At 42.8% G+C, this 15,804-nt stretch overlaps 1 protein-coding gene and 1 non-coding gene across 4 annotated transcripts in view; both read left to right on the forward strand.

The window, feature by feature from the left end:
• Window positions 1-7,928: 7,928 nt before the first annotated feature.
• The window catches only part of flna (filamin A, alpha (actin binding protein 280)), a 29,522-nt gene continuing 21,646 nt past the window's right edge, over window positions 7,929-15,804 (forward strand). For all 3 annotated transcript variants that reach the window (XM_053848587.1, XM_053848589.1, XM_053848588.1), the window contains exons 1-2: window positions 7,929-8,339; window positions 12,199-12,659. In XM_053848587.1, the coding sequence (XP_053704562.1) occupies window positions 12,290-12,659 (370 nt within the window). In that variant the 5' untranslated portion in view covers window positions 7,929-8,339; window positions 12,199-12,289. The remainder of the gene's footprint in view (window positions 8,340-12,198; window positions 12,660-15,804) is intronic.
• On the forward strand, window positions 8,942-9,023 carry trnas-gcu (transfer RNA serine (anticodon GCU)). The gene has a single exon. It is a non-coding gene; the product is annotated as a tRNA-Ser (tRNA).

Genomic DNA, 15,804 nt, shown 5'->3' on the forward strand with positions numbered 1-15,804 from the left:
TTTCCAACTTCTCCATGGCAACTACACAACTGCTACAAACATATCTACCGTCGTAAAGGTTTTAATTCAGATTCCTTTTTGAATCAATGCACCCGAGGCATTTTGAATTGTTTAATTTGCTCATAACTTTTTGCATTGTTTCTCCAACACCTTTTTTTCTTTGCTGGTTCATTCAACTGAGTTATATAAAAATCCTCTGATTTCATTGCTTTCATTGGCTCCGATTTCATCTGATTTCAACCTGTAAAAATCCATATATTAGTCGTGTTGTATAATCTGCAGTTTAAGTGTAAAGCCAATCAAATTGTTAAAATTTATTTTCCTTACACATCAAGCAGAGATGATCCAAGGCCACCTGGAGGGACATTTTTCGTCCAACAACAGACTGTGTTTTTTCTGGACCAAAGTTAGGAATCTAGATGTTCCAGTTTCAAAGTACTTCATCGCGCAAGCTTCAAAGTCGCTCCTCCATGTTGAAGACAATAGATGTGGTCAGAGACTTCCAGGAGCTTTTTAAGGTCTGGTCCTTTTCTCACAGGGATTATTGCGATGTCCTGACATTCTAATCGGACATTTTGGCACTGGAGCGTAGGAAATAATGCATCATAGTTGGCGTGGATCCACGAGCTGCCTGCTTGCTCCGTGTTTGTCGTGTAGTTTGGTCAATCAATGTTTTTATGAGGAGATTTTTATGGATACTTGTTTTGCTTTCTCTTTATAGTATGTTTTTTTTTTTTGCCAGAGAGAAGAGCAATGCGGTGACGTGCATATTTAATGATTGACAGCCAATTTTATTGCCTAAAAGTATTTGTTGTCAATGGGGGAGTGGTCTAACTTCAAGGGTCTGGAGTTAGTTTTCATTTGAAATGTGAAAGAATATTAAGGATCCTTTATTCATTGAAACCAACATTTTTAGCTTCTAATCAGCCAGTGCCATATTTCTGAAGCCCTTTGCTTCTCTCTGACGCACTTGTCTGACCCCCAAGTGTTGTTATTATTATTACATTAAAGTTCACATATCTAACCTGTGACTTCATGCCAGGGAAGGAGGCGGAGAGATGGCTGGGGGAGATGGAGTGGAAAATGAGCGGGATGATTAGAGGAAGAGGTGCTGGGCCGAAGTGAGACGGATCACACAGGTCAACCAGAACCAGGGCAGAGACACACACACATGCACAGACACTGATCACACACACATGCGCCAGTCGGTGTGTGCTGTCTCTCATGACATCATTATTTCTCTTGCTCCCATCTGTTTCCAGTCCAGATGCAGGTGAGACGGATGAGTGTCATCTTGTGTTTCATCATGAACACGCGCTTATCTCAGTGAATGTGATTGTGCAACAGCGGCACACATGCATCCCACTGAGTCATCTAGATGAGCGAGCGGAAACCTATAGACAAATACACACATACCTGACCAGTGAGCGATCCAGCAGGGGTGTGATGATGTCATCAGGATCGCACAGCGTCTGAAATTTGACTCCTCAGGAGTGTTAGTGTGTATGGCATGATTGATGATGGGACGTGCGTTTGCATGCTGCGCCTTTGTTCTCATGAAAGTAAATCGGGAGATTTAGACTGTGCCGATTTATTGAAGGAGGGGAGAATCAGAGGCAGAGATCAGTCATTCAGAGCTGTGCTCGCACAACATTCCTGCCCCCTTATATGGACAAAACCACTGGAGCCATCTCTTCATCTTTGTACCACACACACACACTGGAACACAGATGCCAGCTGAATAGATAGTTTTGGGTGAGAACATTGTTTTGTTTGCAGCTCAGACCGTTGATCTAGACGTCAACCAAGCTGATGTTCATATTTCATGATTCCGCATGTTTAGCTGCCTCTGTCTCCAGCTCGGTTTGTTTTGCCAGCATGTTTAGTTCACCATGACCCCTGAGGGTGGATGGTCATGGGGGAGTTAGCAAGACTGTGCTCAGGGGGGTAGACTGAGGGGACAGGGGGGAAAAAAACAAGACGTCCGGGTCGCTGGTGTGATGGAGGGGGTCCAGTCAGACTGGAGTCAACATAGTTACAGGACAGAGAATGAGTGTGCAGAGAGGAAGAGAGAGAGAGAGAGAGGCAGAGAAAGAGAGAGGGGAAGGGAGCGCTTACCTTAAAAGGCTGTGTTTGTAGATAGAGATGGGCCAATGTTTAAACGTTCTGAGTGTGTGTGTGGTTCTGTAACAGGGTGCCTGCATGTGTGTGTTTCCAGGTTGTTAAATGGCCCAAACATACATTAGCAGATTTAGGAGATTAGAAGGCTCTGTAAAAATGAGTGGAGGTGACACTGTTGGAGGAGCTTCAGTCAGAGGGAGACCACCTCTCCCCTCAGGCTTCACTGCTCATCGGATCATTGTTTATGATCAGTGGTTCAGGTGAATGAGAACGCTGCTGGTCTGCCAGTATTCTGGAGCAGTGTTCATTTTATTACATATGTCTGACACACTAAAACCTGAAAACTGTTTTATGATAAACTTAGTGGTAAATTCTGTTCTCTGTATTACTTGAGTTAATCTCCAACATTATTTGTTGAGGTTTTAATATAATATATATAATAACATCAACTCAAAAAACTGTAGAGTATCTAATGGGGAAAACAGTGCATAATGTACAGGACCAATAATCTCCTAGCAAGTGCAGATTTTTCAAGCAACCATTTATATGTATACATTTAAACCTCACCTTTGTCATCTAAAAGCATCGGCCTGTATTGTTGACCTCTGGTTGTGTTGACCCTCACTCTGAGCCTCCATATTTGGAAATGGATACTGGTTGGAAGTGTTCAAAAGCAGATACTTAACAATGTATAATTGTACATTTTTATTTATTGTAGATTAAGAGGTGTTGTGTTGATTAATGATGTTATTTGGAAAACTATTTTATTGTTGTCTATCTTACCGTTTTTTAAACAAGCAATTAAATGTCCATCACCTGCTCAAAAGACATGGCAGTAGCTTCAAGCCACCCGCAGTAGATTCCTCAAGTCTGATTCAGCAGGTCTCCTTTTAAAGGCCGTCGTCTTGTTATGATGCTCCACGCTTCTGTCTAACTTCACCATACCTCAACAATGCACGGACACACAGACACACAGACACACACACACACACACACACACACACGCACCAAACACAGTTTTGTTGATGGGCCAGATTCACTGAACTTACAACCTTCAAACACCTCGGACACAAACACAACAGTTGTGTGTCAGCTGCATCCACTCATTAGCAGACAGGAACTGTCGATCTGGGAAAAGGTCCAGCTTTCTCTCCTGCACTGTGCATTTGTCAACCATAGTTTCCTCCGACCTCTGCGCTTTCCTTAATATGGACACAGCTAGAAGAGTCACCAAAGCAAATGTCCTCATGTCCATCCGTCTTCTCTGGGTCTCTGTTTAGATTCCACTCTTGTACTTACGCTGTGTCGGCTGATGGAGGACTCAGTCAAAGGGTAAATGAAGAATGTGCATTATTTGTTCTCAAATATGTGACCATAAATTCTTGATGAAGCCTGGTTTGTACAAGTAGAGAGGAGATTCTCGGGTTCTTCTCTGGCGTTGGAACCTTTTGGGATCCTTCAATTGAATTGGATGGAGATGGAGAAAGAGAAGTATAAAAACCCTGTTACTGTACAACATAACATAACATAACAGCCCTTTTCTTTTAGTTGTGAGGGAATATTTGTGTGTAGAATTGCAGAGTGTGTATCTGTTTTGCTTTCATTATTAAAAGACACTACAAATGAACTTTTGGCAACCAATTTTACTCCACTTGAGACCTCTATATCCATGTGAACAAAGAGCCTGGTGGATATGTACAGTCGACGAAGTCGCAACGTAGTCGGTGCATTATATGCTCTTTCCGGGTTTGAACTGATTGATACCAAAAGTAGGACAATGTGCGGTCGTTGAGTTGAGTTATCCTGTCACCATGGAGACAGATGAAAGACAAAAAAAAGAGTTTCAGTTCTGTGTGTAGATGTATGTTTTGGTGGTGTGTATGAGTGAGTTTGTGTCGATGCAGACTGAAGTGCATGTGTGTTTGGTTGTGTTGCTTTTGTGCGTGCATGACTGTTTAATGCTTGTGTGTTTTTGCCGAGTGATTGTTTGTTTGCTTGTTCTCCAGTGAATTTTGGCACCAGACTGAAGGATGTTTGGTCTCTGCGGTGTCCGCACAGTTCATCTGACTGCTGGGAAGAGCACAGAGGAGGAGGAGGCAAGTGACAAGGGAGCAAGTAAGAGGAAGGTTTTGGTCAGCTTTGCATGGAGACTTTGGGGGGGGGGCATCAGGGATGAACAGCATCTCTGATAGTAATCCAAAACTGCGTGGGTCTGATGTACTTTGTTAGTGTAAGTGTTCTGGTGTTGCAGAGAATTCTCCGGCAGAAATACTGGTTGACCCCACAGTTGGATGTTTGTCATGCAGATAAAAGCGTGTTTTAATTTCAAATGGATGGTTTCGTTGTAATGACATCCACATGTTTGTGGTCTTGAGTTCGTCCAGTCGGTCAGTGACATCATCAGCGTGCAGCTTGTTCAAGTTACATCACTCTTTTTTTGGGTTAGCACACACTCACACACAAATACACGCATAAACATTCCAACTCCCACACACGTTTTAATCAAAGTGACGATTGGAAGCATGTCAGGGAACGCAACCATGCTCTTTCCCGGGTGAAACCACGCAGCACAGCTTGTGGTATTTTTGGATAAATTGCTAAGAACAAGCATCTATCTGACCCAGGGGAACTCTGGATCCTACACACATCTGGCAAAAGAAGTCATCAGAGTGCATAATACGTTTCATAATGAGGAATAAATAATCTCCTTGAGAGCCTGGTGTGGTGACAGGCCACAAGTAGGCAGCACCAAATGTTCGAAAGCACGCTGGATGGTTTTAATGTGGGTGTGCCGAGCACACAATAACATGCACACATTATTTCCAAGTTGATTTAACAGCTCACTCATTCTCGAGATGATTCTCCTCTGGCAATAGATGTTACCAACGGCGGTAATCCCGGAGGATCAAGGACCTGGGAACTGGTGAGAATGACAAACAGTGTAACCATCGCTTATGTTAGCTTGAGAAACAACCAGGAGCAATGTTTGGAAATTTTTACCTTCGAGAGAGAGATAGAGAGAGAGGAAAGCTGCTGCTAATAGATGCAGGTGGACTCTAACTGGTAGGACAGACAGATGGATGATGACCAGCTCGTCCAGAAGGCAGAGATTGTGAGATCTTAAGTAAGATACACCCATCGTGTGAGCAAACATAAGGGACCACTAGTGACTCGAGCTGTTCTTCACAGATGGCTAGGAAGACTGGCGGCGAAGGAAGAAAATGGAAAGTACTTCACATTTGTGCCCTACATCAGGGCTTCTTAACCTTTTTGATCTCGGGGGCCAACCTTTCCCAGAACAAATGGGCCCGGGGCCCATTCAAGTAATGGAACTGATTCATTACTCTTGATCTCATTCGCGATCAATAACCATATTTAATCTACATACCCATAAACAGAGCAAAACCTTGTGCAATGACATGAAACCATGTGATTATCGCAAAGATATTTGTCATAGAAAAGTCCAACCAGCAGCAGAACCAGGTGTTCATCAAATTTACTAAAGGAAAATAATACACTAGGAAAAACTGAATAAAATTCTGAATAAAATATAATATAATAAAACCAAGTCTAAATATCATAAAATTAAAATAACGTGTTTTATTCTCCAAAAAAGATATAAGTAAAGTGTAAATAAAAGCATGATATATCGTATGAAATGTTCCAATTAATTTTCAAAACTGCTTCTACAGGTGCTTTTATGAACCGTTTTCACTTTTTTTTTCTTTTCAAGAACTTCTCCATAGTTGTTAACTAGATTTGCAGCTATCAAGTCACTTCAGTGACACACTACTGCCACCATAAGCGGCTAATGTATTAAAACTGAGCGTCTCGCCCAAAGGCGTAAAACAAAAAAACTTTTAGCACCCCTCGAGGAGGCACCCGCAGGCCAAATGGGCCCCGGCCCTATGGTTAAGAATCATTGGCCTAGATGATGCTTGGGAGGCTACAGGACAACTCTTAGTGACTGCCTGAATGTAAAAAGGGACAGTTGACTTTCAAGTCAAAAAAGATGAAAGGGATTATAAAAAAGGAAAACACAACTAGTGACCCATGACATTAATTCAGATGGATCAAAACTAAATGTAGAATATTATGCACATGTCAGAGCAGGTGGTTCAGGGCAGAGTTGGGCAAAGTGCAGCCCTTTTTCTCTGAATTTATGTGGCCCGGGTGAGGTCAGAGCAAAAGTGCTAAAGAAACTGATAGATGTTCAAAAGCGATTAGATAGATAGATAGATAAATAGATACTTTATTGATCTCCAAAGAGAAATTCCCATTTCCAGCAGCATGACAGGTGGACACATAAGAGCAAGTAAAAAACAATGCTACAATAAAATTAAAGATATATCTTAGATTTTTTTTCTCATATTTCTTTATTTATGATTGCTATTGACAATCATGAAATGTTTATGAAAAACATATACATAATCAAATAACCAATTGACGGCCCCTCACAACAGCTACAGTTAATAATGTGGGCCTTCTCTCTAGTTGCCCACAGCCTGGTCTAGAGAATCTATGAATTAAAGTTGGGTACTTATGTTGCTGGACATGTTCCAGCGTGAGGGAGCTGAACAGAAGCCAGAGAGGACAGACCTACCAAACACATGCCCGCCCCCAGCATCAATCACATCCTCTTGAAGTTATCCGAGACCATCACCACACTCAAGAATGCAAGCAAATGTAAAAGTAAATGTGGACCTTGTTAAATGAAATGGAGTCCCTTGTTAGACACATGAATTATTAAGTGGATTTTTATGACCCGTTAGAGACAAATCAGTTAAACACAGAGCACTTAAGGAGACAGGGAGGACAGATGGACGGTGGTCACATTTCCACAGGGGGGGCTTTTACTTGCCTGTCGCACATCCGAGAGCTTGTTCTGGTACAAACTAATCTGGTTGGTGTTTTGTTTGAAGTCTGATTCATTCCGGGCTGCCTTCTAATATCACGTTTTGGGATTAACATAGTGATTTAATAAAACTTCTAATCTCTGTTCAAAGCATCTAATGCTGTTTTACCTCAAGCTTTTTCACATCTTATTTAAGAATAGGATGTGTTTCACATGTTATCATAAGGACTCAAAACCAGAATGAGATCCACTTAACTCCTGGATTTGGAAGGCCATCTCACAGAAAAGCCTGAGATTGTTTAACTCCAACTTTAGAATAATAAATGATTTTGACTCACTCGAAGAACAGCAATCCATAGACTTCAATTGAGTAGCTGTTCTCATGAAGGAAACAGGGTCGATCAGGTCATGAGCACAGAGCTTTCTACGACTCAGTCATTACTGCTCAAACAACTGTTCCGTCTCGTGCACCTGAGCACACACCTTAATATCTGCTATCAACTGTGACCACAAACCCCTGTGTGGATTTAAAGACTAGTCACGGTGGCTCTGATTCAGAACGCTCTGATGTCTGCTGAGGACTGACTCACTCCCTGATGATCTTGCTGGTATTTTGTCGCAGAGGTTTTTACGCCAGAGGACAATGGGCTGATAGTTTGGTGATGCAGCACAGATATTTAATTGTCATCGTGTTCAGACTTTTGTCTGTGATACTATTGTCTGGCAAAATTCACACTCAGGTATTTACAAAAACAGAAAATGCTCTTTGAAATGGTATTATTCACTAATTTCTTCTGCTTTTTCTCTTTAAAGGGCGACGTCAGCCGAGAGGTAGAACACAATAGTGACTCTCCTGCTGTTGCATTTTACAAAGTACTTATTTGACTCACTGTTAATGATTATTTGATCATTAACTGTGTGGCAATTGATAATGCGTTTTCTCAACTTACAGAAAGATAGCGATTCAGCACGGGACGATGACATCATACTCTTAAAATCCCGAGGGCGCGGTCATGACGTCACTCTGAAATAAAGCGCCCCGGAGCAGAGAGTTACACCCCCTGCACCTCCGATGGTTGACCCGTTTACCAATTAAGGTTCTGGTGGTGGAGAGAGAGAGTCGGCGGTAGAAAAGAGTCACTGAGCCGAGGAGCTATCTCTTTCTGTCTTGTGTCCCTCACCAGAACTTCTGTTACACACTTGTTCTCCACAGGACTGTGTGTGGGGAGGGAGGTCCCGGCGCGCACACACACACACACACACACACACACACTTTACACTCTTTACACAAATCCAAGAGGGTTGTTCCCCGCACCGACAGAGGACCGAACGCGCACACGTCCGGACAGCAGCTGCAGCACAGGTGAGCGCATTTGCTTCTGCGGACCTGCTTGTTTTCCCGTCTTGCTTCATCCTGGTTCTGGTTCGGAATAGTTATGTGTAAATTCCGCGCGTGGCAGAACTGTGGATCAGCGGTGCAACGCTGCCGGCCGATGCTGTCCTTTTGGGATCGGAGCCCCGATCGCCCCACTTTAATCTTCTTGGTCAGGTTTCGAGGATGGAGGCAAACGCGCTCGCTTCTCCAAGATTACTTTCACTCGCGCGCTCTTGCTTTCATAGACTTAAACGCTGCTTTGTCTCAATAGAAATAAAACATGCGCGCTCCCGCTTTAAGCAGCAAGACTCTATCTAAGTTTGCAAGTTGAAGAGCGCCCCCGCCTTGAACAGCAGTGCTCAATCGTTGCAGTAGCGTGCGCGACAGTGTTTACGTGACAGTGGCGCCCCCGCGTGTGGGTATAACTCGTGGCTATGAACCAAATAAGGTAAAGCGATGGTGTGTGCTTTTCACATGGGAGCACCTCAGTGGTCTCACCTGACGATCATCCGCGTCGGCAGTTCGTTTGACGCGTCCGGACAGCCGCTCTGCCAAGTTATGTTGATCACGCTGTCGACATGGCAGCACTAGACGAGGTGGCCGAGTGGTTAAGGCGATGGACTGCTAATCCATTGTGCTCTGCACGCGTGGGTTCGAATCCCATCCTCGTCGATTGTTTTTTTTTCTTTTGAATTAAATTTAGTATTGACGTGTATGTACCGCAATACTGTACTCGTACTTCAGCTAACCCCGGCCGTCACCCTTGCCGAATACCAAAAAATGCCAACAAATATACGATTGCCAGTTCCTAAAATCGACACTAGGTGGTGCCAAGACCCTGCCTATACCAATGAAACCATCGCGGATCTTCATTCTTTATGATTTTTATTCGTTCACGATTACTTTCTCTGTTTCGCAAACTGAATGCACTTGTGTACACACTTTCAAGTAAATGTCTTCCTCATTAAAATCCATCACTAGTTGTTTGTAATGCCACATTTTCTGACTGACGGATGTATATTACAAAAAACTCCACATAAAAGCCATTTTTGGAAGGTGATTATGGATTAAAGTCTGATTCAATAAAGTCAGTGGATAGTTTCCAAGAAAACTGGCATCAGAGCAGATCTGTGCCCACCTATCATTGAGAAATCATCATAGTTTGAGCATAACATTACTTGGATTGTGTTCCTTGGATTCTTAAGCTTGGCATTCCCACTGAATTGAAGTTTTTTTTTTTATATCAAGGCTATGATGTTAAAAATGGAATTTAAAATTAAAATGTCCATGTCTATCTTTTGGCAAAATGTATTCCTCATTCTGGTTGCTTTGTATCAACCCCCTTAACAAGTCATCTACCTCCATAGTGTGTGGCTGTTTTATACATGGGTAGAGTCCCCAGGAACAATATAAATTAGCATATCATTTGCTGCCCTGGTCTCAGTTCCTCTATTGCAGGTTGGGTGCGGTAAGAGAATGTTGAGTTATTGTACATTGTACGATGACTGGTAGTGAAAAATACAACAATAAATATTGGTGTTGGTGAAGGACAGAACATGTGACATCAGCCAAAGAATTTAAGAAATGAATGGATGACAAAGACATTTAAATTGTGGGTTGTTCTTGTGCATGTCAAAGGATCATTTAGGGATAATTTTAAAGGGAATCCAATGAGTGATGTGTGTGTGAGGAAAACGTATTATAGTCATGTATTACTATGTTGCATGGAGAACAGTGGTCCCTCCTACTACTTCCCTTGAACTACTTTATGAAAGTGTTGTCTTCTACAGACTTTTATGCTGCTCTCTGCTGCAAAACATTTGCTACATGAGTCATTGTAAATATCGTGCTTTAAAGCAAAAACCCTCACACTTTCCACCGTTACTAGTGGCAGCAAGAACCAACAGTATGACCTCATCTACTAATGGAGTCAATGTGAATGAAGTAACTATCAGCTGTTAATGATAAGAATGGAGTTTTCTGCTTAAAGTTCTGCCTGTGCTTGTGCGTGTGCTGGTTTATTAGGGTGTAATGAAGTCTGAGGGGTCTGCAGGGTTGTTATAGCGAGAAAGAAATTCCTCAGATCTCCCCCTTGACAATACACACACCAACACAAACACTTGTGCACACATTGTTAAAGAATGTCTCTAGCAGCTCCTTATTTAGTCAGAAATCCAGTCTTGCATTCTGGCTAGAAAGTATCAAAGTAATATGTGTTACATATAAGATATGTTCGTATCATGGTCAATCAAAAATCAAATTGAGTGTGCCGTTGTCACCCTGCTACACACTGATCCCAGAGGTCATAAGGTCATTCAGGGGCACGAGGGAAAGTTGTTGTTCAGGAATCAAAAGTTGTTCCCAAGGTATCTAAATTAAGCAGAAATTCTGACTATTCCAAAATGTTCATGCCTTCTGATCAGACTAGCCAAAAATAATGTTCCAAATTAGTAGAAAATAAAACTGTCTGCGGCTGTGTGAAGCCTCATGTCCCAGTAGATATCTCAAATATTTATTTGCCTGCTGCCTGAGACTCATGAGCTCTTTTCTTGGATGAGGTCATAACATGCAAACATGCTCACGCTGGCTTTGCCGTCTCCAGCCTGGATTAGTCCTGCTGCGACTGTGAGACTTCATGTAATGCATTTAATGTGAAACTGTAATGGGGTTTTAGCTGTTCTGGATAGTCATGTGACTTCGCATTAGAGCTACTTGAGCTGGCCAAAAGTGAAGATATCTGGCTGGAAATATTCTTATCGTCATCTAAGCAAATGAAGGTAGACGCTCAGGAAAAGGCCAAATATGAAGTAGCCTAAAACAGAGACTTAAATTGATATCTACATATGAACACTGAGTGACACACACAACAAATAGGGAGGCTTCTTTGCCTTCAATGAGTCTGTTGGATTGTTAGTTTGCTGCACAACATTATTGTTGGATTAGAATATATGGCCTTTGTTATTGTTTAAAGGGAACCTGAAGAGGAGGCAGCTCTGCATAATTGTTTGGATCCATCAACGGTGTGCATTACATTTTTGGAAATAATTCATCTTTCCTATAAATTGCAAAATTGTTGCTGTGGATTTGTTGATAATAGTGCAGTGCTCTGATGCATAACTAACATGGCTGAGATTGAAGCTATCCTTCAACTACATTCCTCTCCATTTTGAGACAAGAAAGACATGTTATTTATGGAAGCATCTTCATGCATTTTCAAGTGGTTGAGTAGTTAGCTGCTTGCAACCAGTGTACATCCAGATGTCTTCATGCTATTCCGGGTAGAAGGTGAAAAACAAACTTTCGGAGCAAATGTTATGAAAATGAGATAACACTTTTTGGGATGCAACTTAACCCTGGTCTTGTCAAAGAAGTCAGAAATGTTACAACGATTGTATTGAAACATACAATTTTTTTGTTTCAGAATATAACTTAAAAGTAAATATCTTTTTTCTGTTTGCTTAATATCAAATATAATTGGGGGAAAATGTATAATTTAAAATCAATAGTCATCCTTAAAGGTATTCTAAGGCAACTTTAAAGGGTTGTCTTAGAATAGCAGCTGCTTTGTTTGCCTATTAGTAGGGCGTGTCTTTTGGATCCGATGGATGCAAATGTGTACAATGAGCCCCGTAATGGATAGAACATAACCTATAACCTATCTGTACTGTTCTGCCGTCAAATTGATCTGTAGAAGAAAGTTGGACGAAGGTTGCGCAGAGGTGGGCATGTTTAGGTTTGAGGCAGATCGACAGGGAAAGGTATAAGTGGCGTTTAAGTAGACGTGTAAAAGTGTGTCTCCGGGCTACAAATCGTCACTTCACTTACGATGAGTGTGTTGCCTCCACAGACTCAAGTCAGTGTGATCCAGAGTGGGAGCGGCCACCTAACTCCACCCAGCGCACACGCCAGCGAACCCGGAGACAGCCGACACCATAAAAATGAGTGGTTCCCACCCCCGGCTCCACCAGAGCGCCGCGCCCGCTCCCAACACTCTCTCCTCGGAAAAGGACGCTGAAATGCCCGCCACAGAGAAGGACCTGGCCGAGGACGCGCCGTGGAAGAAGATCCAGCAGAACACTTTCACACGTTGGTGCAACGAACACCTGAAATGCGTCAACAAGCGGATCGGAAACTTGCAGACAGACCTGAGCGATGGGCTCCGGCTCATCGGGCTGTTGGAGGTTCTGTCCCAGAAGAAGATGTTCAGAAAGTACAACCAGAGGCCCACCTTCCGCCAGATGCAGCTGGAGAACGTGTCGGTGGCGCTGGAGTTCCTGGACAAAGAGAACATCAAGCTGGTGTCCATAGGTGGGTATCCGCAGCCCCGCTGCTCTTTAACCTTCTCTCCACTCTTGACTTCTCTGTAACTCCACCTGTGCGTGGTTCTATCTGTGAAACATGATGGTGGAGCGGGGTCCACTGACTTAGGTTAGTGGGATATGGCTCTCCTTTCTTCTGCTGCCTGAGCTTGGCAGCCAAAGTTTGCTGGGCTTTAAAACCAGGCCACGACGGACACTGGCAGTCTCTAACATAAAGTTGAGACATGATGACTCACATCCCTCGCCCTCTTCTTCCCTCCCTCACCAACTCTCACCTGGAGCTCTGACTGACCCTCACCCTACAGACCTCAACAGAGAATGGGGGTGGACCTAACAGTATCTGTTAGCTGTGTGTCATACTTTGACTGGTGACCACGTCAATGCACTGTCCACCACACTGGCAGGTGTGTCATATGATTGTTGGCCATGGTGTCATCGGTCTAGCTGCCTTAAACTGTCGCAGTCTGAACCTTTCTGGTTCTCTAATAACCATAATGTTGATGTCTTAGTAGCCATAATGCTGCTTGAGTTTGGGGTGAATATTTCTTTTGAAACTCAACATCCCCTTGACTTCACCCAATTAACATTTAAGGCAGCAATGTTGAATGTCTTCCTGCTGTTGGCCATGTCGTCCTCAAACTCACCAGAACTTCCGAGTCCAGAAATTAAAGTCGAAGTCTGTGTCAATCGTCATGCTTTGCATTGAGTTGCATGTTGCTTCCAGGGACCCAGTAGTTGCCTGCAGGTATTGTCACTGGGTGTTCTTCCTTAAGTAGCAGCACAGGAGCTTCCAGCTTTTTTCATCTGCATATTTTTGACACTCTATCAAGTTTTAATTACAGCTTAAATGTGGCAAGTTGTATTAAGTTGAGTGGGAGTGCCCAGACATCACTCTGTCATCAGTGTTGGCCTTATTTATTAGGCGATGTTCCATTGCAAAAACTTGAAGCAGATATCTATGCAGAACACTTACCAAAATGTTGTACGTACTTCTGGCAAAATCTAATGTTAAAACATGTGTTTTTCTCTTCAGTTTCTTAATCTGACCTCGGGTATTGTCTAGTGGTTTGTTCTGCATGAATGTAGTGGAAGGTGTATCTGATTTAACAAGAGAGACCAGAACTTTTTTTCCTTCAAGATGCCTGCGTCGTTATATTTGGATGTGCAGCTCCAGGTGCAGGATCATAAAGAGATGATCCATCCTGATCTGTCTGTCTGCACGTCTCTGTGTCTGCAGCTGACTCACCGCCATCCAGCTGCACCTCTTGACTCATAACAGAGATGAGAGTGTGATCTCCTTCACTTCCTCCTTGTGTTGCGTTCGGTGGACACACCCAGGCAGAAAACCTCACCACAAATTACCAAACTGCCATCATGTCTCAGCAGGACGCACGTACTTCCCTCAGTCGCTGATGTATAGATGGGCGTACATCTGTTCCTGTTACAGCCCTCGAAGTCACTCTTGTTATGTAATAACATTTCTTTCATAGTCCTAATTGCACCATATTTATTGTTTAATGTTATATTTATGCATTGATGATGTTATCTTAAATGAACTGGATCATAAATTTCCCAAATAAGATTACATCATGGTATACGGGGTTACTTCTGATTCAGCTGTTGTGTTTCTCATTTGAGTTAAAATGTATATTTGCTGTGTGCAAATATCATCATTATGCCTCCAGACCATAAATGTAGTGATCATCTGTGCACGTGTGGCCGTGCCACATTTTCCGCCGAGCTCATCACACCCTTGTTTAAACAGCCTTCCACCTGGCATCGCTCTGCTGGAGCCCCAGACGGGAGCATTTTCATTCATGAAAACAGTGATCAAGAGCTTTTGTGCGGATGGTTGCTCATGGTTGTGAAGATGCACGCACTTGACTGAACCGTGTGCAGTTACGGGAACACTTTGGTTACGGAACTCATGCCAGACATTTACTATCTTGCCGGCACTAATGATCTGACGCAATCTGTGGTGTGACTCGCTACCTGCTGTGGATGTTGCCTGGAGCAGAGTTTGCAGGTTGAGACAGAAGACTGACACAGCGCTTCATTTGTTGCACTGTTGCATAATTGTCAGACACAGTTTGAACGGCGGATGCGTCATGGAGAGAGGCTTTTTGGAGATGTCCACTCTCTATCAGCTGAGCTTTAATGCTCACTTCTGCTGGTGATTCCTCACCTGGATCAGTTCAAATGACCCTGCATGTCTAGCTCTGGAAGCATCAGGGTTCACCCCATTTTTCATGTGCAAGCCTGCCTTAATGGGCTGTACCAAAACAAAAACATTGATCATAATGTCAAGGATTTACTTGTGATTATATCATTTATTTTCATAGTCAACATTATGTCAACATTAAAAAATGTTGTGGAAGGACTTCTTTGAAAGCAGAAACCCTATTTGCATGTGAAACAATTGGTCTCACTAGTTCACTGGGTCTTGCCTGAATGCTGTCAAGTGACACTAGGCCATTGTATCCTGATGCTTGGGTGGGCTATATAAAGGCAGTTGGTGGAGAGCACTTGAAAGTGGGACCATTGAAAATGTGCCAACCATCCAAGACCTGATTCAAAAACTGCTATATAGGCTTTTCTGATGTATGATGTGTCAACTATCTCCTTATACACAGACAAAGAAGTTGAGTGCTTCAAAACCCTTTCTATCTGTTCAGTAAGTCTGCCGGAGTGGAACTTGTATTGTAGTACAAGTATTTAGGTTGAGTATGCCGAACGTTTCTCATGAATACAGGGTTCTGTGGTGGTGTTGTAGTTGTCAGTTAGTCAGTTAGAGTGGAGTTTAGGCAACTTGTGTTGACATTTCATCAGTTATTTTGTTGCCCAATTCTACACACTTAAATTGCAGAAGTGCAATCAAAGTTCATATCTTTACCGCTTTTCATTCAGAAGTTTTCATCTGTATGTACTGTGAGTGAAAACCGGTCACAGAAAATCTCCTGAATTCCACCGATTTTGAGACGCATCATTTGTGGCTATCTGACAGTTCACTAGTTCCTTCCATTTATGAAATTCTCGTGTGTCCTGATTATCTTTAAACCTCTGATTACATCAGTAATTTATTTGTTATCAACATGTAATGCTTTTTTGTCTGACCGCAGAGATCCATAAGAACT

Source organism: Synchiropus splendidus, chromosome 18 (genome assembly GCF_027744825.2).
Source record: "Synchiropus splendidus isolate RoL2022-P1 chromosome 18, RoL_Sspl_1.0, whole genome shotgun sequence".
In the NCBI taxonomy this organism is placed as follows: domain Eukaryota; kingdom Metazoa; phylum Chordata; class Actinopteri; order Syngnathiformes; family Callionymidae; genus Synchiropus; species Synchiropus splendidus.